Below are 25,581 nucleotides of genomic sequence, written 5' to 3'. Positions count from 1 at the left end.
TCTCCACACTGGCCCACATGTGAATGCCTCAGGACCCCCCAGGTAGAGTTATATAATGTGGGCCGGGAAAGATCAGTGGCCCAACAGAAGAAGACTGTGGTTGTACTGGGCAGCTCCTATAGTCTGACCACTACTGGGCAGCTCCCACACCCGTTGAAGAGAGAGTTACGTCACTAGCGACTCCCATTGTAAGAATGGAATGCGGAAATGCTCTGTCTATCTCAATGAGGAAGTTCCAACGTTTGAAACTACAGCCCAGCAGTGGTGTGTTCTCGATTTTTTTGGAGGGTATACTATAATTATTCCCTCCCTCCCACACGCACGGCACGCGTACATATAATTGATTAATGAAAAAAACATTTTTATTAACATTTACGCGTGCGTATATGGCCACGCATATATAATTAATTCATTACAAAAAAACGCACAGCATCGGCCGGGCCCAGTCAGGCTCAGTTTCGGAGTAAAGGTCCTTACACACCGGCGATTATACGATGCGACGCGAATAAACGATCCGAAAATGCGAAAAATTCGACCGGTTATGGTTAAAAACAGGCGAAAAAAAACATATTATTCGCATTAAAAAAATCGTCCCCAGTGTGTGGACCTTGAAATGTACACTCTGAGGGTGTGGATGATGCTTGTAGAGAAGCTATGTCAAAGTGTCATTGCACCACAAGGTCACTGAACACACTGAGATCAGCCTTCCAAAGGGTATTTCATGTGAATGGCTGACTGACATTACCATGAACACACAGTACTCCAATAAAACACACACCACAAATCACCTTTTATCTGATTGTTTATTATCTAAAAGATACAACATTGTAAGTCAAAAGTAAATACAATGAAACAGAAACTAGCAGTAAAAGGTATTTGCTGTGGTCCATTATACCACTCCCTGAAATTATTATAATCAAACTGCCTACACTGGAATAAAAAACTGTCAAAAATAAACTATAAACAGTATAAAATAAAATAAACAGGTAGGCAGTGATGTCCAAAATTCACTCGTCTTCTTAAAATATAGAGTAAATAAAACAGTGTATTTCCTGGTTTGACAGACCAGGAAAAATGGCAGATGAAAAAGAGAAAAAACTTTTTTCATGAAACCTTTCTCTACCTGGTAGGTGCTGATATATAGAAAATGATTACAAAGAAAAGTAATTAAAATCAAAACCCTTTGTGATGTGTGCAAAAAAGCCAAGTCAAAACAGCCTGCTGGATTTACAATTCGGAGAAATGTCCAAAATCCATAAAGACTGCATGGGTGGTCAATTTTCTTTCTTTTTGTTGTTGCTGTTGCACATCACAGGTCTCCCAAAATGAATAAATTCTGTGGATATGTTTGGTGTTGTGTAGAGTTGCTCCGATCTAAAACGTGCTAATTGTCTTAACGTCTAATTGTAGTGTTCCAGAGTGACACACACCGTCTCAGGTAACACCCTCAGAGGGAGATGGTGAATAGTAGAAATGCATGGAAATAGCTTCTCAGTGAAATTGTGTGTGAAGGTGTGTAGGTGTGCGTTAGAATCAGGATCAGAGAAGGACAGCTCTCCTCTGTTCCAGTCCAGCTGGACTCTGATCCTCCAAGGTTTCTGCTTTACTGAGAGAACAGTCCCTGACCCTGCTGTGGAGCTTGCTGTGTATCTACCATCCCAAAACCCTAAACACCAGAACATACCCGTACCTCCATTGTTTCCCTTTATCTGGAAAGACTCTTCTAACACCCCCAGTTCCCAGAACTTATTGTTTCCAACTTCAATATCCCAGCTATGGGTCCCTGCGTGAAGTCCCTCGGAACCCAGGACGATGTGCAGGTAATCCAACCTCTCTGTGTTGCTAATTAGGTCTTCACGTACATCTTCACTATACAACACACTGGTCAGATCATCAGACAGGATGTATCCAGTAAAGACTGTGTTGGGATCCAGGATCACAGGAGTGTAGGAGACGATCTCCTTCATCTTGACCCAGGCTCTGAAGGTCAGGTTGCCCAGGTGTTTGGCCACGTCCATCACAACATTTGAAACTGGCTGTGGATCTGGCAGTGTGCGCTGGACTCTTTCAACTGTGGTTTTATAGTTCTGCAGGAATGAGATGTCATCTGCCTCAACATCTCTGATGATGTTGGAAAGAATCACCATCTCTCTGCGCAGACCCTCAATCTTCTCCTTCAACATCTGACTTTTCTGCTTCTCTTCCTCTCTCAGCACAGTGATTCTGGCCTTCTCTTCCTGACGTAGGTACTCCCGAATAGTCTTGAACTGTTTCTTAATCTGCATCTCTGTGTGTTGGGCTTGCACCTTAATGTATTCTGCTGTTTGATGATATCCTGCTTTTATGTCCTCTAGTTTCTCTTGTAAGGGCTTCAGTGATTCCTGCAGGTCCTCTTTGAGGTGTTTTGCAGATTCGTAAATGGGTCTGAACTTGTGTCCTGCATGTTTTTCAGAATCTCGACACACAAGGCATGCCAAATGTTCATCATCCAGACAGAACAGCCTGAGTTTCTCGTCATGCAGAGTGCACATAACCTCAGACACACATCTGAGACTTCTCTCCTCTAAGAAGTTCTCACACAGGTTCTTCAACGCCAAGTTGATAGGAGGTTGATCTGGGGAGGAATTGGTTTTGCAAACAGGACATTCCCTGTTCTCCGTTGGTTTTCCTGTCCACCATTGCTGCATACAGGATTTGCAGAAACTGTGGCTACATGACAGGATCACAGGGTGTTTAAAGATGTCACGGCACACAGGACAGGTGAGTTCCTCTTCCTGCCGAGTCAAATAGGAATCCATCGTGTCTTCTGCTTCCTCCTCTGGAATGTCCCTTGAGGTTGACATGGCTAGTGATGTGTTGAGTTCTAGTAGAGGAAACAACAGTGTTAGCATTATGAGTAGCAGTGGTGCTAATAGCTGTAGTATTATTATTGATTATTATTAATCTGGCTTAATAAGGTGAAACTTTCACATAAATTCAGTTAGTTGAAACTTAGTTGAAATTAAGTTGCACTTGGGTTGCATAGTGTAAAGCGATACAACACTGTCTGAAAATCAAAAGTAGCCTACATTAACATTATTGAATGTACTCCGTTCCCATTGAAAACCATTGCACACAAAAAACGCCACATAGACAGAATCCAAGTTTGGTGTGAACTTAGTAGTAATTGTAGTAGTAGCAGTACTAGTAGATGGAAACCAGAGTATACCCCCACATAGCCCTTGAATGAATCACTGCAAGTTAAATAAAGACAAGAATTGTGAAATCACAAATGACATACCTGATTACTTCACCAAGTCCAGAAGAGAGAAGTTCAGCTCTTAACAACAGCACACATTAAAGTGACTCTAAACAAAACAAAGCCCTGCTAAATACTCACAGAGGACCATCAGACCGATGGTCCAATCAGACAGTGGGGGGGAGGGGGGGGGGGGGGGAGGGGCACAACAACAATAGACAGAAACTGTACTGGACAACTGTTGGTTAACTGCCCCCACCCCCCACTTAACCCTTGACACCACTGCAAGTCCATAGAAACCACTATAGTCAAACAATTCTCAAAGAAAAATAAATAAATCTCATGTATTGATCAAGGTTGAGTTCTTTCAAGTGAAGTTGTTCATTTGAAATTTATTTCTGTAAGCACAGTTTCTCATTCCAGTCAGCAAAAGTCTGTATTTATCTTCAAAGTAAAACAAATAAAATAGCCACACATATATTTCTATCAAACTAAAATATTCATGTGGCTAACATGTTGGAAAAACTGTGAGAGAATATTTGCATTCCAATACAGACAATAGCTATTTTAGTTGTGCAGTTTCAATCTCCAAGACAATGAAGAAAATAAAAAAAGAACAATGAGAAAACTTTGACTTCATCTTATAAATGGATCTTATTTAATTTACTTCATAACTCATTTATCTTGCAATTTAAAACATCTACTTTCTCTGCCTTGCAACACATCTCTGAGAATAAAGTCAAGGTCAACTTCTCTGCTAAATAAGAATCTGCACAGTGTATTTGAGCCAATAAGGATACAACGAATGGTTATTTCATTACAAGCCCAACACGTGTAAATGTTGAATACTGTGTTATCATACTGTAGCACCTTAAATCAATTCAGATAAATCCTACCTGTGGATCCCAATATCACAGTATGGACTAGCCTGTAGTCTTCTAGGCCAAATTATTTTCTTTATTTAAATAGTTTTCCTAATCAATTTACCTAAGAGGAACATAGCATTTTCTACAAAGTAAGTTAAGAGACTTTATTTCATTCTGATTTATTTCATTCTGAAAGGTACACCTTACAAGTTTACTTGAATTTGGATTTTACAACAACCAACACAGTAAAGGTGTTATTTTCTATCACACAATTTCAATTCAAAGGAGCGTTATTTGCATGAGAAAACACAAGTTTACATTGCCAAATCAAATGTCAAAAAGAAATGTATGTACAATTAAGGAAATACTCAATATAGAGCTGTGACATTGCAACTTGGAACAAACTGGCTTACAAAACCACAAATGTTCATTAGCTGTTAGAAATAGCTGCACATTTCAAAAAATTGTATACACTCTACTTAAGTGACTATTTACCCTATCATTTCCTCACTGGATAAGAGTATCCTAAATTGTAAACGCTCCCTCTAATTAAACCCTTAAGCTGGAGGAAAAATTATCAATTTGGGAAAAGGTGTGGGGGGTAAATGTGTCGAAAGTGATTTTTATTTGGGGAAAGCCAACAATACACAAAACTGCTATTCTTGGGAAATAATTAGCAGATTTAACACTTTGACACACCTTCAATATCATGATATGATTATAATTTAGTGTGGTTGTCTCTCCTTTGGTTCACTTTTGGTTTTGTCCCCATTAATAAAGTGGTCAGACTATTCAAATTGATATCAGATTCATTCCATGCATTCTAATGCAATGGGCCATAGCTTAGTTATATGGGTTGATGACTATAGTTACAAGGTATGCAGGCTGTAATTTAAAACACTGTAAAACCCCCCCTTTTTACATTTAGTGACATGGTGAGGTCCCTACATCATTAGGGGTTGGCTGCTTCAGTCAAAATAACACTATCCTTTCATTCCAAATTGTTTAATATATTGATTTATACTGTATTTACAGCAAATTCAAAACCTATGTTAATTTTCATAAAAAAAGAAAAACTATTCACTAACTCCTAAGTGTTACCTGGGAAGGCGTGTGTGTCACTCTGGAAGACTATTTAGCAACTTTACACAACATATCACCAAGCATGTATTGCTTTTAAGTTTAGGGGGTTTTAATACTTTGAGTACTTTAATGTACTACACAAAGTGCAATAGTTAGTGTGAGTTGTCCCCCCCCCCCCCTTTTAACTCATTTTACTCTGTGCCTTTCACCAAAAAATAGTGTTGTTGTTTTTTCAACATGAAGAGGCGGAACTGAGTGAATTGACATACCCCCAACAAGAGCTCAAACATGTCAGCATCTGATGAGTGAAAGTGTAATCCCTATTTATATGAGCTATGAGCTTATATTGCTAAGAAATGCAATGATTTTATCATCGTACTAATACAAAATCACTCACTATTTCATTTACAATTTTCACTTAACCTTGTCGTCACCAGACTTTCCACCACGAAGGAAAGCCTGGTATTTGTTATTAAATCCGGTCTAGGCCACGAGCCAGCTTTGTAAGTGTGCTGCGTTTGTGTACCGGAAGTTGAGAGCTGGTTAAGTCCCGGGAAAGACGCACTGTGATTGGCCAGTAGTCACTTTGAGTGGCAGTTGGGGCAAACGCAGTCAGTGGGGCAAACGCAGTCCCCACCAATATTATTTACGATTCTGTGCCTATCGGTACATAACTCGGACGGCGCTTAGTCGACTAGCAGACCGCTTTGTTTTGAGTCGGCGCGCCTCCGTCATGGTCCAAAACTGTACTTTATCGGCGAAAAAAAGTAGTTGAGGATTGAAAAAGTTTTCTCCCAAGCGGGAGTCGGTCCCAGACTCCCAGTGGTAGTGGATTGGGAGTTTAATGATTAGCGAGGTGCGCCACTGAGGCCGGTGCTGAGATTGGGTATTTGGGCTGTATTAGAATGTGACGTCCTAACTCTTCTATTGTAGAAGAAAGAAGTCCCCGCCCGCGCCCCCGCCCAAAAGGGGCGAGGCTCCCCAAAGACCGTGCGCTTACATATATCGCAGGCCGCGACTACTGAAAAAAAAGGGGAAAACCCCTGTGGTTCCGGGTGTGTGGGTACCGGTTTTTCAACACCGCTTTGTTTTGGTTCCTCCTACATTTCAATGCTAAAGGTCCTTACACACCGGCGATTATGAGATGCGACACGAATAAACGATCCGAAAATGCGAAATATTCAGCCGGTTAGGGTTAAAAACAGGCGGGAAAAAAACGTATTATTCGCATGAAAAATTCGCCCCGGTGTGTAAGGACCTTGAGACTGGGTCTACAATTAAAATATGCTTTGTACTGATTTTCTGTTTCTAATGTTAATCACTCTGTAACTCAACCACTTGGAGCTGCTTTAAGTCTTAGATGTTTAAGCCTTATCAGATATAATAGCAGTGTTAACCTTCTTCTTTTTTGGCGGTGGTCGTGGTCCCATCTTCAATTACAAGAGTCAGGAGTAGACTGAATCTAGATGAGCATTTCCTTGCGTTTTATGCTGTGCTATGACGGTGACGCGCAGTTTCAATACTAATGAAGTAAGCCTACTCACTTCAGTGACCTGCCGTTCAATGAAGTGAATGGCAGGTCGTTGAGTTAATGTGTAAATTGCTTCGCCAGCGGCCATTAAGTATCACCTCAAGAAAGACAATAGCCACACATGAAAGCCTTCACCTCAGAGTCAGACCAGGCTATTGAAATCCACATTCTTGCTGCCCCCAGCCCCTCCTCCTGCGTATCAGATGCATATCAGCGTATCAGATACGTACGGACGTTTTTTGGATGTATACGCTTGGCACCGAAGATTTTCTGCAGGCCACACTACGTATACAGCGTAACACGGTAGAACATGCCACTGCATAGCAGCCCGCTTTGCGGCGAGATGAAAGCGTGATGGAACTCTCTCTCTCTTCTATAGCATTGGCAGCTCTATAGGCTGACCACTACCGGGCAGCTGAACCCCAGAGAAAGGGACACTCGGCAGGGCCTCTTGCAGATACTCAAAGATGCTTTATAAATCTTGTGTATTTATTTAAAATATGTCTCTTCTGTATAGAAAATTAAGCTACATAGCAAAATAATACCACTCAATAACCAAAAGATACTTTATAATTCTGAATGTATTTATTTTTTAAAGTAGGATATGCCTCTTCTGTATTAAAAAAGAAAATTCAGCAATGTAACAAAATAATATCTCTAGAATGTAATAATAATAGAAATAATACAATAATAGCCTCAATAATAGGTTGTGGGTTCATATCCACCATGGTGCATCCGGCTTTGTCTAGCGTTTATACGAACACAATTGAGTCAGAAGTGGTCTAAATGTTCAGATGCCTACAGGAGACCGCAGGACTAGCATGGGCTACACTGGGTGGGGGCACTGACAATACATAATATAATCATCAGTGTTAATTCATTGTACAAATTGAACCAAAAGAGACCCTTAAGGGTCCTGTAGGCTACTGTAACGCTATATTACCCAGACATTCAAGGTTGAAACTGTTTACACCGTAGGCCTATATAAAGGCCTGTTCATGCTGTTGATAGTCTGTGCATAAATAATATCCATTCATATAGGCTAATTGGGCTTTGGCCTTCCATATAGAAAAGATAATTCAACAACCTAGTTGGGAAATATTCACCACCGGTATGTCTTAGGAAACAGACACTAATGCTGGTAAACTTCTGTTCTCCATGTTACAAGATACATGTGTTGGATTTTATTTTACCCATTTTTTTATGCCTTTAGGATTATTGTATGAAACATTATGGGATTGACTTCCTTGGCCTATACTGGCAGCATGCACAAGAAATGTGCTGCTGCTGAATGCTGATTAGGGGAGTTTGCAAGACTAGCTCCCAGACACACAGACAGACAGATGGGTGAAAACATAATCTCTGGCCCTGGCCTTTGGCCTAGCAGAGACAATAAAAACAACAATTGACAAAATATGTATATTTATAATGCTTTATTAAATATAGGCCTAATACGTCATATTTTATGACGTTCTATAATGCTTTATTGGATATAGCCCTAATGCGTCATATTTTATGACGTTCTATAATGCTTTATTGAAATAGCCCTAATGATGTTTTAGGGTGGATTCTTGGATTGAAGAAACTACTCAGCTGCTTCTTTTCCCTGTGAAAAGATGAATACATTTAAATCTTTAGTTAAATCTCAGTTAATGATAACCAACATAATGTGCCTTGTTCATATTGCATTACGTATTTACCTTGGAGTCACGACTTTTAGCTCTCATCTTGTTGACCTGGGATTCAGCGATGTCAGCACGCTCTTCAGCCTCCTCCAGCTCATTCTGAACCTTTCTGCACTTGGACAGGTGAGTGTTGGCTGCTTCCTCCTACAATATGATAGAGATGTTTCAAAGCCTCAATATTTGAAAAGAGCATCTCGCGATAACAGTTCAAACGAGACAATATCAGGAAAATTGTAAAGTGTGGTTGCAGCTAATGCAGTGGCCCATGTTGCATGTTCATGAGTGTCTTGGGTCCAGCCCTGGTGTGTTGTCATCATTCAGCATGATTATCCAAGACAAAAAGAAAAGAAAGACATCTCCGGTTTACTTCCAGAATCTGCGTGAAGTAGGTGGCCGCCTTTTTAGGAGACCGTAAAAAGGTTGACTATTATTTCCAATGGAAGAGTGAACATGAACACGATTCTTTAGCCCCATGGTCGCTGAATTAAATATTGGACCCAATCGTCACAAGCCACATAATCTTCCCAAGATTTTCATACTGAAATGGCTTTTTTCAGAGAGAAAAATCAGGAGAAAATCAACTTTATTATCGACCTTTCTCCTTCCCAGCAACACACTCTCGTGGGATCTAGCATGATTCCTTAGTGTGGTTGCACACACACACAAAAATAAATTAAAAAAACTGTATTTTCTTACCGCTTCCTCGGCCTGTCTCTTGTAGCCCTTGACCTTCATCTGCAGTTTGTCTACCAGATCCTGAAGCCTGGCAAGATTCTTCTTGTCCTCTTCAGTCTGAAGTGACAGTGAATTTATAACATTAGTTGTATGTTGATGCAATCTATTCATTTTGTCACTGAAGTGAACATGGTATTACAGTACCTGGTATGTCAGCTCCTTCACTCTCCTCTCGTATTTGCGGACACCTTTAACAGCATCCACTCCACGTCTCTGTTCAGCTTCATTCTCTCCCTCCAGTTCACGCACCTTCAGAATTGAATTATGCACAATGAAGTTATTTCTTTGTATTTATGACTATAACACCTTCACAATTGAATTATGCACTATGAAGTTAATTCTTCTTATTTCATTGTCTATGACTACAACCCGTGTTGGTATTAAACTACCTCTTACCCTAGACTCCAGTTTCTGGAGCTGCTTCTTGCCTCCCTTCATTGCCAGGTTCTCAGCCTCATCGAGGCGGTGCTGCAGGTCCTTGACTGTGACCTCCAGGTTCTTCTTCATCCTCTCCAGGTGAGAACTTGTGTCCTGTTCCTTCTTCAGCTCCTCGGCCATCATAGCAGCCTGGAATGTCATTGTTGCATTGTATTGTATGTTAATATGAAGCATGACATGAGGATATCGAACAGATGAGAGTAGGACATCCTAACTTACATCAGTGATATCTAAGAGGGTAGGACAGGACATCTTAACTTACATCAGTGATGGCTATAAGGATATCTAATAGATGATGGTAGGACAGGACATCCTAACTTACATCAGTAATGGCTTTCTTGGCCTTTTCCTCAGCATTCCTTGCTTCTTGAACACTGTCGTCCACTTCACCTTGGACCTGGATCAGGTCAGCCTCCAGTTTCTTCTTGGTGTTCAAAAGGCTTGTATTCTAAAATAAACATTCAGTTGAACAATGTAAGTATGCATGACTTGTATGTTAAATATTTGATGTTGAGAATTTTTCTTTGACTTTACCTGGGAGTGCAACAGTCCAGCACGTTCACTAGCATCCGTTAGTTCTTGTTCAGCCACTTTGCGGCCTCTCTCTGTCTGTTCCAGAGCCACTCTCAGCTCCTCAATCTCTGCAACCATGAGGCCGTTCCTACGCTCCACCATGGCAGCTTGTTCCTTCAGATCTTCTTGACTTCTGACAGCATCATCAAGGTGCAGTTGGGCATCCTAAGATAGATCACATTTGAAGTGGTGAAGAGAAACAACAGAATGGTTTTGCTCAATATGTGTCTAACTACGTATGCTCTGCACCTTAAGCTGTCCCTGGACGTTCCTCAGCTGCTTCTGGGCCTCAGCAGCCTGGCGGTTGGCATGACTCAGCTGAACCTCCATCTCGTTCAGGTCTCCCTCCATTTTCTTCTTGATTCTCAGGGCATCGTTCCTGCTCCTGACCTCAGAGTCCAGAGTGCTCTGCATGGAGTCAATCACCCTCTGGCTGTTCCTCTTGATCTGCTCCATCTCTTCATCCTTCTCTGCCAGCTTCCTGTCCACCTCACCCTTGATCTGGTTGAGCTCCAGCTGGATACGAAGAATCTTGGACTCCTCGTGCTCCAGAGTACCCTAAAATGTAACACAGGATCAAAAGGTAGAATGGACCTACGAATGTAATATGTATTACTCCACTTTTTGAATCGTATTGGTGCAAAATCGAATATAGCGACAATTGCCATCTACAACCTAAAAGTCTTACCTCAGCTTCCTCCAGGGCTGTCTGGATCTCTAACTTCTCTGTCTCCACCTGTTTCTTGTTTTTCTCCAGCTCATGGATGTTCTTTCCAGTCTCACCAATCTGTTCAGTCAGGTCTGAGATCTCCTCTGCATTGATTGAAAATCAATAATGAGGAAATGTTCAATCAGAAATCAGAAATGCATTTTGAATAAACTGGGTATAGCCTAATCCACAATTGATCTTGAACTCTAAATATATTGATTGATCCCACTTCTGACACAAAATGTAGCTAGGCTCAAAACAAGTTTGAAGCAAAACTAATATTGAAAGAAGTATGTAGAGAAAGACTCACGCTGCAGGTTCTTGTTCTCTCTCTTCATTGTCTCCAGTTGGTCCAGAGACTCCTCGTAGGAATTCTTCATCTTAAACAACTCAGTGCTGAGAGAACGAGCCTCTTTCTGAGCTCCCTCGAGTTCTGCTTGCCCCTCTTCGTATTTCTGCTTCCATTCTGCTAGGACCTGCACACCATTTGTAATGACATGTGTCATTTACCCCACTTTATGGAGGCTAAAATCATTAGGTTTTAAAATAATCTACTGTATGTCAAAGCACCTTATCGAAGTTCCTCTGTTTCTTGTCAAGGTTGGCAGCCAAACCATTGGCCCTCTCCACATCAATCATGAGGTCTTCCACTTCACCCTGGAGTCTCTGTTTGGTTTTCTCCAGAGAGGCGCACTTGGAATTCACAGCCTCAATTTGCTCCTCAGCATCCTGAAGACGCTGGGCTAGCTTCTTTCTGTTGGTCAGTTTTGAATGGAATCAAATCATTGTGGGTAATATTTTGTATAAAGAGTGGTACCTGATTGTGTAAAACACTGATCACTTACTTTGTATAGTGAGTGGTACCTGATAGTGTAAAACACTGATCACTTACTTTGTATAGAGAGTGGTACCTGATAGTGTAAAACACTGATCACTGTATAGAGAGTGGTACCTGATAGTGTAAAACACGGATCACCGTATAGAAAGTGGTACCTGATAATAAAAAACACTGACCACTGTATAGAGAGTGGTACCTGATAGAGTGGTACTTGAGAGTGTAAAACACTGATCACTGTAAAGAGAGGGGTACCTGAGTGTAAAACACTGATCACTGTAAAGAGAGTGGTACCTGAGAGTGTAAAACATTGATCACTTACTTAGCTTCCTCCAGCTCCTCAGTGCGTTGGACAGCATCAGTCTCATACTTGCTCCTCCACTGAGCCACCTCACTGTTGGCCTTGGACAATCCACGCTGCAGTTCCGCCTTGGCCTCCTGTTCCTCCTCAAACTGCTCCCTCAGAAGGTCACAGTCATGGCGAGCTGATTGCAGACCATGGGCAAGGGCATTCTTTGCCTGTCAAAAGAAAATTGCCAAAATAAGGTCAACTGAATATAATAAATAAAATACAAGGCCTGTTTATAAAAAGTAAAAAACATGCTCCTCACCTTGACCTCCTCTTCAACATGTCTCTTCAACTCCTCAATCTGTTGGGTGAAGGCCTGCTTGCCTCTGGTGAGCTGTGAGACAAGGGCTTCTTTCTCCTCAACTTGACGAGTAAACTCACCTAGTTAGAAATTGAAATAGCTTTAAAAATGTTGTATCATCTTTGTTGAATACATATTCGTAAAAGACCTGGGATAACTGTTAATCAAATCATCATCTCTAAAGATGGAATGTGGTACCATTGACAAACCATGTAAAGTAGACTTTACAAAGAACATTTACCATTTTCCGTCAACAGTCTTGCTCTCTGAGCTCCAATATCATTTAACATGCGAACATTCTCATCACTCTTGGACTTGAGTTCACCGAGCTGGTCCTCAAGGGTGCGGCACATCTTCTCAAGATTTCCCTGTTAATTAACAACGGACATATTCAATTAATGACTGTTTGACCTACATGTATTTGGTCATGTTCCTTTTTACAGTAGTTCAATATTCTACAAATTTATCTCAATTGTCAATTGAGTACTTTGTTTAGAAACAAAAACGCAACAATCGGTGTCAGAAGTGGGGTCAATCACTGGCCATCAGTCAATGCATTTAGAGTATTTTGTTCCCTTTTTTCTTTTTCAGTTCATTGAACAAGTATTATTTCAAGAATTATCCACAGACATTCCATTCTACCTTTGCCTTAGCGACAGCCTCCATGTTGCTGGATAGGTCATCGATCTCCATCTTGAATTCGCTCTTCTCCTTCTCCAGTTTCTGCTTGACACGCTGGAGGTTGTCGATCTGTTCACCCAGCTCTGCAACGCTGTCAGCCTGTTTCTTACGGAGAGCAGAGGAGGTGGCCTCGTGCTGCAGGGTGGACTCTTCGAGGTCACGACGCAGCTTCTGGAACTCAGCCTCGCGCTTCTTGTTCATCTCGATCTGAGCGGCGGTGGCTCCACCAGCCTCCTCCAGCCTCTCACTGATCTCCTCAAGTTCCCTGGAGAGATCAGCTCTCTGCTTCTCAACCTTGGCACGAGCGGCACGTTCAGCCTCGATCTCTTCCTCCAGTTCCTCAATACGAGCCTTTTCAAATTAATGATATTAGAACAACATCTGAAAATCATGATGTATTCATAATTATTATTCAACCACGTGAATGAACCCTTGCGTCCCTAGTTTGGGCATACGAGTTGTGACACGACACGTTGTGAGCTTGTGGATCTGAAGTGGCGTAGAGATTTGGTATAAAGGGGAAAAAAGGAGGGGGCCAAGTATAGACCCATGGGGGACCCTGGTCAACTAATTATAAAGGGTTTAAGTATAGACCCATGGGGGACCCTGGTAAACTAAGTATATAGGGTTTAGGCAGTTCAACTTTAGATTTGAAAGAAATGTTAAATACCTGGAGTTCTTTGATCTTCTTCTGCAGCTGAGCCCCCAAAGATTGTTCATCCTCTATCTTACTCAGAAGCTGGCTTGTTTCAAACTCCTTCCTGTGGAATACATTACATCATATTTAAGTGTCATTCTGCAGGTGCTTTTTCTCCATGACATTTCATGTTATTATTAGCAATGAATTATTAATATTAATTATTATGTATTATTATTATTGTGGTCCACAGTACTTCTTTATCTTCTCGTCTGACTGCTGCTTGTCATTCTCCAGATCCATTATGGATTCCTGGGCCAGTTTCAGATCCCCCTCAAGCTTTCTCTTGGCTCTCTCCAGGTCCATGCGGAGCTTCTTCTCTTGCTCCAGAGAACCCTCCAACTGCACAATAATAAAAACAACAACGAATAATTTAACAATAAACATAATGTGTTCAAAACATCCTGATTCCTCTGTTTGGAGTTTGCATGTTCTCCCCGTGTCTCCTAGGGTAGTTAATACCCTCACAAAAACATGTAGTAATCCTGGTCGCTATACCGCCTCCCCCATGACAGCCGGGGCGCCTGATGGAGGGGAAAGGGAACTGGTTGGAATAACGTGATCCTTCCACGCGCTACGTCCTACCGGGGAAACTCCCCCCTGTCAGGTGCCAAGAAGGTCAGTTGGCTCTCATGCATTGAAGGAAGCATGAGCTCGGCCCTGGCCTCCCTGGCTGTGGGGGACTGGTGTAGCGCTGGTGTAGGGCTGGTGTAGCGCCCAGGATCACTTAGGAAATTGGCACCGGGTTAAAAAAAAATGGGTTACAAAAATCGCGGGATAAAAAAAATAATAATAAAACATCCTGATTCACTTGATAAACTCACATCATCAACTTGCTGTTCCAGCTTGGTCTTGGCCTTGGTCAGAGTGTTGACTTTGTCTTCCTCTGCCTGCAGGTCATCCAGGGTCTGCTGATGGGCCTCTTGGAGGGCCTTCTTTTCCTTGGTCAGCTTAGCAAGACATTCATCCTGAGAGGCCATCTCCTCGGTCAGGTTCTTCACCTGAATAAGCACAACAGAACTTGTATTATAAATTGATAAGACAACTAATAGTGTATAACCATGAACCTTGATCATAGAGTATAGAGTGTATAACCATGAACCTTGTTAGTATAGAGCAGGGCTACTCAACTTAAGATGGCTCAGGGGCCACTCAGCAAAATACCAAAAGTCCAAGGGGCCGCCAGCTAAAAATGACGGTCCTATTTTGGATTTTGTAACACACACTACACATTGTTATTGTTATAAGAAAATGTACTTTTTGACATCATATTGAAAGTGTACCTGTTTATTTTGTGTGTATGTCCAGTGGCATCAGTTCAGCAAAAGCTAAGGTATGGCAAGGTTAGGGTTGCCAACTCCCAGAGATTGAATTAACGGACACCTATCCTGGGCGCGCGGACGAAAAAAATTGGGGGTCAAACCCCCCAAAAAACCCGAAATGCATAGAAAACTATGCATTATACCTGTAACAATTGACGCACCTGTATGTATGTCTGTCTGTTTGTTTTTGAAAAAAAAATTAGCGACACATATATTTGAACGGAAATGTATATTTTTATCCCGTGCTTAAAAATTATTTTCTTTTTTTGACCATGAGGGGCCGCCAAGACGCTGCGTTGGGGCCGCATGCGGCCCGCGGGCCGCGGGTTGAGTAGCGCTGGTATAGAGTGTATAATCATAGAGTATAATCATAGAGTGTATGATCGTAGAGTGTATGATCATAGAGTGTATAATCATAGAGTGTATAGAGTGTATGATCATAGAGTGTATAATCATAGAGTGTATGATCATAGTGTATAATCATAAAGTGTATAGAGTGTATGATCATAGAGTGTATAATCATAGAGTGTATAGAGTGTATGATCATAGTGTATAATCATAGAGTGTATAGAGTGTATAATCATAGAGTGTATAGAGTGTATGATCATAGTGTATAATCATAGAGTGTATGATCATAGAGTGTACAATCGTAGAGGGGATGATCATAGAGGGGATGATCATAGCGGGTATGATCATAGAGGGTATAGTCATAGACTGTATAATCATAGAGTGTATAATCATAGAGTGTATAATCACGAACCTTGTTTTCAGTGGCGTGTTTCTCCTTCTCCACTTTGGCCAAGGTCAGCTCCAGGTCATCAATGTCCTTCTTGAGCTCAGAGCATTCATCCTCCAGCTTCCGCTTCTTGGCGGTCAGCTCAGCGTTGATCTCCTCCTCGTCCTCCAGTCTCTCACTTGTCTCTTTGAGTTTTGCCTCCAACTGGATCTTACTTTTAATAAGACCCTCACATCTCTCCTCAGCATCGTTAAGACTATCTTCTCCCTTGGGGTCAAAAATAAATAAAATAAGGAAACATGTCAGTGTAGTGACCCCAGACAAGACCCGGCCTCAACATATCTCTGCCAATCGAGCTTAGCTCCATTGATACAGTAAGGTTGTGTGTCTGGTTGCCGAGTTGGGGAGCGCAGTTAAATCCGAGCTCGGTGCACAAACTCACTACATCAGCATTTGTTCAGGATGAACACATGAGATAAGATAAGAGAAAGGATTCAAGCTAAGATTATAATACGATTTGAGCTACAAAACATCCTTGCAGAAATGTACTTACTGATGAGGCTGCCAGTGCCAGGTTATTCTTCTCCTGTACCAGAGACACCATCTTCTCCTCCAGTTCCTTCTTCTTGGCCAGGGCAGCAGCAAAGTCAATCTTCATTTTTTCATAGTTCTCCTTCATGTTCATCAGCTCCTTCTCAGTCTCAGCACTCTGCAGAAGAGGCTTGATCTTGTAGTAGAGCTTCATCCATGGCCAGTGTTTCACGTTGCAGAATGCGCGCACGTTGAACTGGATGGTGAAAATGGCTTCTCTGTTGGGAAAACAGTTCCGGTAATTTAAAAAGTGTACCTTAAGAAATTGTAACAAAATATTACATTGAATTATGTCAAATAATACCTTCTTTTCATCATCTCAACAAACTCCAACCGCATGACGAAACCTCGGCCGAGAGCCTGAGTCATTGTGACCAGAATAAACAGCTTCTCATCTCGCATCTCCTCCAGCGTACCCAGCATACCAGATTTGAAGAACACCTGCATAGGATATTACAAACTATATATGTAAATAATCGACTGCAAAACCAACTTTTGGTCCTCTCTCAATAACGTTAAACAAGGTTCGCAGTGTGTTTACCTTGGTGTGTCCAAACTTGTACTCTTCGTGAGGTATGTCAATGGACCCAAGCAGCTTCTCAGAAGCTTTCTTATTGTCCATGAACTGGCCCTCGGGACATGCGGAGGGATTCAGTACTTTGTACCTGTTTTGCAAAAGTTCATGGTCATTTTTTATGCCTCCCGTTAATAGGTATGGAACTAAAACCTGGAAAAAAGGAATGAATACCTCTGCTTGAAGTCAGGATAGGGGACTCTGCTGGGGTAGCCCTTCCTACAAATCCTGATGCCCTCCAGCACACCGTTACACCTCAGCTGATGTATGACCAGGAAGTTCTCCATCAGGCCTGTAAAGATGTTGCTTCATTATTATTATTATTATCAATATTATTAGGACAAAATAAGGACACACTGGCCTAAGTTGCATTAAATGACCACCTCACAATCATTATTTAAATTAGTATTTTCTGTGTTTACATATATATATTTTTTTTATTTTTTTTGGTGTTTACCTGGAGTCTTGGACTCGTTAGGAATCAGGCAACGCACAAAGTGAGGATGAGTGCTCCTCAGGTTGGTCATCAGCTTCCCCAGGTTCTCCTGTCGAGACATAATAAAGAGCCAAGTAGGTTCATTATCAGTTCAAAGTTATAGAATATTGTACTTTTTCCTTCACTACAATTATTTGAAAACTTTAGTTACTAGTTACTTTGCAGATTTAGATTATTATTTAAATTATTACATTTAGGCAAAACGTTAAGCCCTATTTTATTCTACAGCTATTCAAGAATATCTGATCTATAAGCTCACAACATTGTTTATTTACAACATGAAAATATATTGTGCCTATTTGTTACATGACTAGATAATGTTGATAATGAATAAATATTCTTACCCTGAAAGCAGCAGACACAGTCATCATGGAACCACCCTTCTTCTTCTTGCCTCCTGCTCCCGCTCCTTTTTTAGAATCATGAGCAGACAGTTTCTTTTGACTTAAAATTATTCTTCATTTGTTAAGTCAACAGATATATTGTAGACTCTATTAGCTCAATGGTAAAAGATCCAGCTATGGCACAGGAAACCGGGTTCAAATCCGGGGTAGAAGAGGAAAGTTACATAGTGCAGCTTTAATATCACAAGTTGATGATTTTACTGTTAAATAATAATGTCATTATTTTATAAACTTGGTAAATGAGTTGATTAGATATATTGATTTCCCTTATTTTTGGGGAGGATAGAACACAGCCAGCAGTTTAACTGTTATACCTTTCAGGCTCAGATGAGGGATAGAACACAGTTTAACTGTTATTATTACATTCAGGCTCAGGAGGAGGATAGAACACATTATATTATATTATTATTATATTAATAACATACCTTCAGGCTCAGGAGCAGGATAGAACACAGACAGCAGCTTCACTGAAGACTTCTGGTACAGTTGCACCACAGAGTCGTTGAGGGGATCCTTGTTTTTCTCTAGCCAGCCTGCGATGCTGTAGTCCACCGTACCGGCGTAGTGAATAAGGGCGAAGTGGGGCTGCATTGCCTCAGGCTTGCCTTTGGCAGGCTTGGGCTTCTCAAAGGCTTTACACTTTCCAAGATGCTGATCATAGAGCTTGGCCTTGAAGGTGGTGTCTGAGGCCTTTGGGAACATGCACTCCTCTTCAAGGATGGAGAAGATGCCCATGGGCTTTGTTAAGGAGACAAAAGACAAATCACCAAAAAGCAGAAACTTAATGCAATGACAAAAACAATATTCGAGATTTTATCACATTTTTAGAGCATACCCGTGGTCATAATGAGGACATATCTATCATTGGATGCCAGAAATTTCAGGAACATTTTCAACATTTTCAAAAGTCCATAAAATCTTATTTTAATTGCTTCCTGGAAACGTAAACGACATAGATAAGCCCTTATGAATATATATGGATCTTGAATTAATTCACCTGTGTGATTCCCATAGCTCACGTTTCTCCACTCGCTCCTGATTTCAATTAGGGAAACACTCTTGGGGCCCTACAATTGGCACTGCTATACCCGCACCCGCTGCCCACTAGACGTGAATTATTGCCCACTACCTGTGAAATACAGGTAAGGGAGCTGGCACTGTCTCTAAACGCTATTTTGCTGGCGCTATACCCGTTGTTCATTATGCCGACTCCAATATTTGCGCCTGGAGGTGTGGCAGTGGGCGTGTTGTTGCATTATCCCCAAAATTGCTATTTTGACCACACATGTTTGGGACAGCGCATAGCGGAATCTAAAACCACCCGCTAAGCCAAATTGGTTTGGTAGAGCGCCCGCCTGCAATGGATGTCTGGAGTCGGCCAGGAAGCACAAAACGGCACAACATTCGAGGTCTCCCTCTCTCCTAATTCTCAACAAATCTCTGTGATTCTAATTTTCATATAATCAGCAGGAGGGAGAGTGTCAATTGTGTTTATATAAGATGATTACAAATTACTCACTTCAGTCTTATTCATCGATTACGCATGAACTAATGAACTGATTACAAAAATATGAAATTCTCTCTAATCAGTAACATGTAGGTGATACGTATGTCTATCAAATATGGTTTTATTGAAAGGCGATCAAAGGCTAGAGCCTATAAAGTAAGCATTGGGCATATGTGTCCTATGTTAAATCCCCTCACTGCGGCTGCAGCGAGAGGAGCAGTGTTGCCCGAATTTGCGAGTGGAATAAGAACCAGGTCTATGAAAACAAAAGAAGAGACTATAATAGGCCACTTCAAACCTATAGAGCACTTGTCGGCCATTAAACAATGTGCATATTTATATATGTTGGTTATTTGAAAATAGCCGATCCACAAGCTCACAACCGCTCACTTACCTTCTCAATGAGCTCAATGCAGACGGCCAGGTCCATGCCAAAGTCAATGGTATCCCAGGGAATGCCCTCTTTCTTGTACTCTTCTTGTTCCAGTACAAACATGGTGTGATTGAAAAACTGTTGCAGTTTCTCATTGGTGAAGTTGATGCACAGCTGCTCTAGGGTGTTGAACTGTAGGTGTAAATATAATTAGTTTTTTTGTAAATTAACGCCGTAATTGCACAAAAACGCCTTACTTACACAAAGGAGACTCTTTGTGTCGCCTACTGGAGAGACCGCAGGTTATCAGATTATTGGCTTAGGAATGCGATAAAAACAAAAAAATCTCCATGAATTCAATGCTTCATGGGCTGTGTAATTGATAGAAAATAAGTAATTTTTTGGGTGAACTACTCCTTTAAAGTAATTGTGACAAAAGGTAATTAGTCTACAACATAAAAAACAAGTCCATGCTTACATCAAAGATTTCAAAACCAGCGATGTCCAGCACACCAATGTAGTAGCTTCTCGGGTTCTTGGTGTCCAGCATCTCGTTGATCCTGATGACCATCCACAAGAACATCTTCTCATAGATGGACTTAGCTAAGGCACCCACTGAGTTCATCACCTAAGGAAACAGGAAAGTTATTAGTAGGGGTGTGAATTGTTATTACATTTCTTCCAAAGAAGTATACCTCCATGCATTTTCCGACTGTCACCCACTCTGTTGAAATGAGACATTATGTGAATTGTTAAGTGATTTGTTTTGAATATAATGACTTTTTTATTACTTTAAAATGCTGAATGTTAAAATGTGTGTGTATTTAATTGTTTATAGTTTCACCGAACCACCTAAGCTGGCTCCTCTCCAAGTGAAGGAGCAGTGGTTCTACTCAGTGTGGTCTCTCATTATTATTTTCTCTCATTATTTATTTGGCAGTGTATTATTTGTATTATTTGTTTCCAGTTACACTGTGTAACTGGAAAAATGTGACGCATATCGCGTAGTACCACAAATAAATATTGCGCAATAATGTAGTTTCATACAAATACAAAGTGTACGGTAAATATGAAATGTGGTTTATTGGATTTCCCATGGCATGCATTATTATTTGTGCATAGTGTGGAAGCAATTGCACTGCTGGTGTGCTAGAAGAAGACACACGGATAAACAACGTTTGTGACGTCCACCCACCCACTACGCAAGTTTAATATAGGATGGCTACACAACGTGTAGTTCTTATGGGTAGCACTACAGTCAAAATATGTCAGACTGCAATTAAGTCTGTATACAACTCAAAAATATATTACAGTTCTAATGGTATGTTTTGTCAAGAATATAAGGTGCGAATGAATTCAGAACAATAACATACATTACAGTTCTAATGGTATGTCATGTAGAGAATATAAGGTGCGTATGAATTCAGAACAATAAAATAAAGTAACTTTCTCACCTGTCCCACAGTTTGTCCCTTAGTGACATACTCGTTTCCAACCTTCACTCTGGGGTAGCAGTAAGCCTTCAGCATCTCTCCCGAGTTCAGACCCATCAGGTAGCCAATCTTGTCAGCCACTAAAATAAGTCATAACAATTTAGAATATATTAAAATACAATACTTATGATAAATTATTGATTGTCTTCATTCCTTGGCTGAATATAATGCTCACCCTCTTCGCCATCAGGCTCAGCCTGTTCCTCACGCTGTTTCTGTTTGAACTTCAAGACCCCATGATGCATCACTGAACCTGTAAACTTGTAGATGGACTGCTTCTCGTCATTATTGAAGCCCAGGATGTCAATAGCATCCTGTCAATCAAAAGATTGAGATTAAAACATTATATTAACAAACATCACTTATTCACTTTAGAAGGATATCAATAGCATCCTGTGTTCTAAAGATTGACATTAACACATTACTTCAACATCCATCCATCCATACATCCATACATCCATCTTCAACCGATTATTCGGAATCGGGTCGCGGGGGCAACAGTTCTAGCAGAGAGCTCCAGACTTCCCTTTAACAAGCAACATTAGCAACTTCCTCCTGGGGGATCCTGAGGTGTTCCAAGGCCAGTGTGGAGATGTAATCTGGTCCTTGGTCTGCCAGGGGGTCTCCTCCCAGTGGGACGTGAAGTGAAGACCGTATAGGGAGACACTCGGGAGGCATCCGTACTAGATGCCCGAACCACCTAAGCTGGCTCCTTTCCAAGTGAAGGAGCAAAGGTTCCACTCCGAGTCTCTCGCGGATGACTGAACTTCTCACTCTATCTCTAAGGGAGAGTAGACTGGAGGAACGCAGGCTTTCCAAGGTCTATAGGGGCGGATCCAAACCTCCCGCTGGAATCCAATGCCGGCTCCCTATGGCTTCACCAATCTATGTGCTCCCAACCCCCCCCCCCCCGGCCTGTGCGCAGAACACTTTGGTCACCAAATTTGGAGTGACGCCCCTCTGTACTCTGATTGGTTAGGAAAATACAAGGTTCACTCCCACTCCTAGACCACAGTTCCTGCAACGTTACCCCAGGCTTTTTTTCTTTTGAAACAAAAAAAATGCATGGGTTACCGAGGCTAAAGGGAGAGAGACGGCCACCCGTCTGAGAGAACTAATTTCGGCCTCTTGTATCAGCAATCTTATTCTTTCGGTCATGACCCACACTTCATGACCATAACAAACATCACTTTAGAAAATTCATGCATTGCACTTGCAGAGCAACTGACTCTACACTGAATATTAGAAACCTATTATAAAAATATGTTTACTGACATCAGTGGCGTCCAGCTCCTCTTTGTCATTAATGCTGGCCACAGTGATCTGACCCATGCTGCACAATGGGAAGTCATAGGGGTTGGTGGTGATCAGACACATGTCTGAAAAGGGATTGAAAAGAAAAAGGGTGAAAATTAGTTTTTATTCATTAATTGATGTAATCACTGCATCTTCAATCCATTTTCAATTTACCAATAATGTAAGCTTTGTGACCGGTCATCATCTGATAGAAGATATGATATCCTCTCTCAGCAGCGAGCTGGTAGGTCACTCTGGACTTCTCCAGCAGATCTATAAGGGTGGTATTATTATTATTAGTAGTAATGATATTGTTATTGTTATTGTTATTGTTATTGTTATTATTATTATTATTATTATTAATTACTTAAGTCAAAATGTATAAGTGATTGGCACATATGATTTAATTATCATATGAGAATTTCATACTTACATGTCTCAATATCAGCACTGGACAGTTTACCGAGATTGTTGAACCAGATTCGGATGAATTTACCCTGTTTCATAAAGCACAATTTGTAAAAAGTCCCTCTACATTATGAAATGATTGCAGGATTTCTCATTACATAATTATTTTACACTTACAAAGCGAGAGGAGTTGTCATTCCTCACAGTCTTGGCATTACCATAGGCCTCCAGCAAGGGATTGGCTGCAATAATCTGATCCTCCAGTGACCCCTAGACATCACCAAATTTTGAATTGGGCCAGAATTATTTTGAATTGAATTGCTATATTGCATATAAATTCTTTATGTTCACTGTGTAATTCGTCCAAGTTTAAATCCTGTACAAGTACCTTGATTTTGCCGGCACCGATATTTGGTGCTTCCTTCTTGTCTCCAGTACCAGATGCTGCTGTTGCAAAGTACTGGATGACACGCTTGGTGTTCACAGTCTTTCCAGCACCGGATTCTCCACTGGTTATAAATGCATACATTCAGAGAAATGCAGTTAGTGAATTTGATTACAATGTTCTTTTTTTATGCTTAGTAGATGAGAAACTTACGTGATCAAGACAGACTGGTTCTCATGATCTGTAAAAATGTAAAGCAAATGTACTTTTAGTCTGTATACAGCACAAAACCATTAGTTGTATATTGTTTACATTGACTTGACCAGTACGTACCCATCATCATGAACTGATAGGCGTTGTCAGAGACAGAGAAGATGTGGGGTGGAGCCTCCACACGCTTCTTGCCTCTGTAGGCATTTACAACCTGCTGGTCGTACACTGGGAGCCACTTGTAGGGGTTCACAGTTGCACAGAACAATCCAGAGTAGGTCTATAGGGGACAAGAGAGAGAACATTATAACATACAACATAACAGCGAGCACCTCACTTACTGTATCTGAGGTATCTGTATTTTTGAGGTGTTTTTTTTACTTTACTGAAGTATTACATTTTCAATACTTTTACTTCTACTCCACTACATCGCAGAAGCAAATATTATACTTTTACTCCACTACAATTATTTGAAAACTGATTATTATCAGAAAAAATACATTTACCACTTCAGCCTCATTTAAACTTTGGCTATTTTAAAATAGAAGGGTACATACAAGGGTCGCGTTGTGACCCGTACATTTGCAAACTTATGAAATGGGACATTCTGCATAATGAGTACTTTTACTTTTGGTACTTTAAGTATATTTTGATGCCAGTACTTTTGTACTTTCACTCAAGTAAATTTTGAATACCAGACTTTTACTTGTAACTGAGTATTTCTACATTGCAGTATTGATAATTTTACATAAGTAAAACAATTGAGTACTTCTTCCATCACTGGCTGGGGGATTACAGCCACCAGTTGCAAGTGGCATGAGGGAACAGCCAAGCATTATTACACCAGATCTTGTTTAGTTTTCTTCAGGATGTTAGAACACTTTTTTATTTTTTCTCTTTTCTTTTCTATTGACAGCTCAGAGCAGAATGCTGTACTGCTCTCAGAGTCAGCAGGTATCTTACATAGATCATCCACGCTGCATAACGCTCTTTGAGGTTATACAGGACAGTGGCTTCAGAGAGGTGGGTCATATTGGCCATGTCCTCAATCTTGTCATACTTGGGAGGGTTCATGGGGTGCACATCGTCCTCTTTTACAGTTCTTTCCTAGACAATAAAAACAAGAAAACACACAACTTCAGAATGTGTTGTGATTACAGTTGTACTGTGCCACTATTTGATTTTAGATACACCTCTACCTACGTACCTCCTCGGTGTCGAGCACCATCACGGTGATTTTGTTACCGTCCCTCTTTACAATTTTACACTTGAGATACAGCTCCTTAACATCGGCCACATATGCTGCAGTTTTGGCATCAAAGGGCGCAGCTTGAGCCTCCATTCTCTCCCTCTCTGGCTTACGGAGGTACATGGCGGCCCCGCCATATTGCTGCATCTCCGCGTCCGTACTCATGGTGGCGGCTTTCTGTAGACAGAAATAAAGATATTGATGCCTTTGTTGACTTCAGATCTGAAGAGAATTGTAGGACTTTTTAAGACTATATAGTCTTGTAGGTTAGTTTAATAGAAAAAGGATGAACACTCACTTTCTTCCCCCTCTACGCAGTAACAGCTGGAACAAAGTGCAAACCCTAAGTGTGTGAGGGGGAAGAAGAAGGTTTATTTGTCAGTACTCGAACTCGTATTGTGCTACAACAACAATGACAATAGTAATAGAATAGTAAAATGAATAAATAAATAATCAAAACTAAGATGGTAAAAAAGATATAAATGTGCAATGAGGCACGAGGCATATAAATGTACAATGAGTAAGGCATATGTAGCTTTAGGAAAACACGCGTATTTGCAATAGCAGAGACACTGATACTAAATGAACAATAGTAACAGTAACTAGTATTTATACTAAAACTGCAAGTCACACTAGAAGTCACATACCTTGTATCTATATATTTTATATCAGCAATAACAACTGTTTTTGTAACTATAGCATTGATGTTAACATTCAGATCACACTATACGAGAAGACTACAGTTTCTGTGGTAAATGCTACTTTACACCAAGCTAAATTTCTCAATAGTTCCACATTTGAGTTTTGATCCAATTT

General features: G+C 40.9%; 2 protein-coding genes across 3 annotated transcripts; both read right to left on the bottom strand.

Annotated features, from left to right (window-relative positions):
- Window positions 1–1,400: 1,400 nt before the first annotated feature.
- Window positions 1,401–2,843, bottom strand: LOC308081834 (nuclear factor 7, ovary-like; the record flags this gene model as incomplete). Its single annotated transcript, XM_080423457.1, has 1 exon — window positions 1,401–2,843. One exon carries the CDS (start codon window positions 2,841–2,843, stop codon window positions 1,401–1,403), a length of 1,443 nt encoding a protein of 480 aa, XP_080279583.1.
- Window positions 2,844–8,212: 5,369 nt separating this feature from the next.
- Window positions 8,213–24,936, bottom strand: LOC308090518 (myosin heavy chain, fast skeletal muscle-like). Of its 2 annotated transcripts, XM_080435728.1 has the most exons (39): window positions 24,724–24,936; window positions 24,480–24,623; window positions 23,640–23,796; window positions 23,520–23,547; window positions 23,310–23,430; window positions 23,099–23,191; window positions 22,947–23,010; window positions 22,688–22,786; window positions 22,493–22,596; window positions 21,393–21,531; window positions 21,179–21,297; window positions 20,203–20,352; window positions 19,746–19,916; window positions 18,270–18,582; window positions 17,785–17,849; window positions 17,402–17,489; window positions 17,119–17,236; window positions 16,912–17,035; window positions 16,675–16,811; window positions 16,333–16,588; window positions 15,804–16,046; window positions 14,546–14,722; window positions 13,918–14,063; window positions 13,695–13,785; window positions 12,986–13,375; window positions 12,585–12,711; window positions 12,305–12,423; window positions 12,016–12,212; window positions 11,429–11,612; window positions 11,169–11,334; window positions 10,838–10,962; window positions 10,399–10,707; window positions 10,111–10,314; window positions 9,899–10,024; window positions 9,535–9,705; window positions 9,283–9,387; window positions 9,100–9,195; window positions 8,419–8,547; window positions 8,213–8,324 (listed from the first exon to the last, which is right to left on the bottom strand). In XM_080435728.1, exons 1-39 carry the CDS (start codon window positions 24,928–24,930, stop codon window positions 8,304–8,306), a joined length of 5,823 nt encoding a protein of 1,940 aa, XP_080291854.1. In that variant the 5' UTR covers window positions 24,931–24,936; the 3' UTR covers window positions 8,213–8,303. The 2 variants fall into 2 exon arrangements, with proteins under 2 accessions (XP_080291854.1, XP_080291853.1); XM_080435727.1 differs by lacking the exons at window positions 24,480–24,623; window positions 24,724–24,936 and having other exon boundaries at window positions 23,640–23,757.
- Window positions 24,937–25,581: the final 645 nt, after the last annotated feature.

This window comes from Gymnoscopelus braueri (assembly GCF_963280865.1).
Source record: "Gymnoscopelus braueri genome assembly, chromosome: 1".
Classification (NCBI taxonomy): domain Eukaryota; kingdom Metazoa; phylum Chordata; class Actinopteri; order Myctophiformes; family Myctophidae; genus Gymnoscopelus; species Gymnoscopelus braueri.
This window is presented reverse-complemented; position numbering and strand designations above follow the sequence as displayed.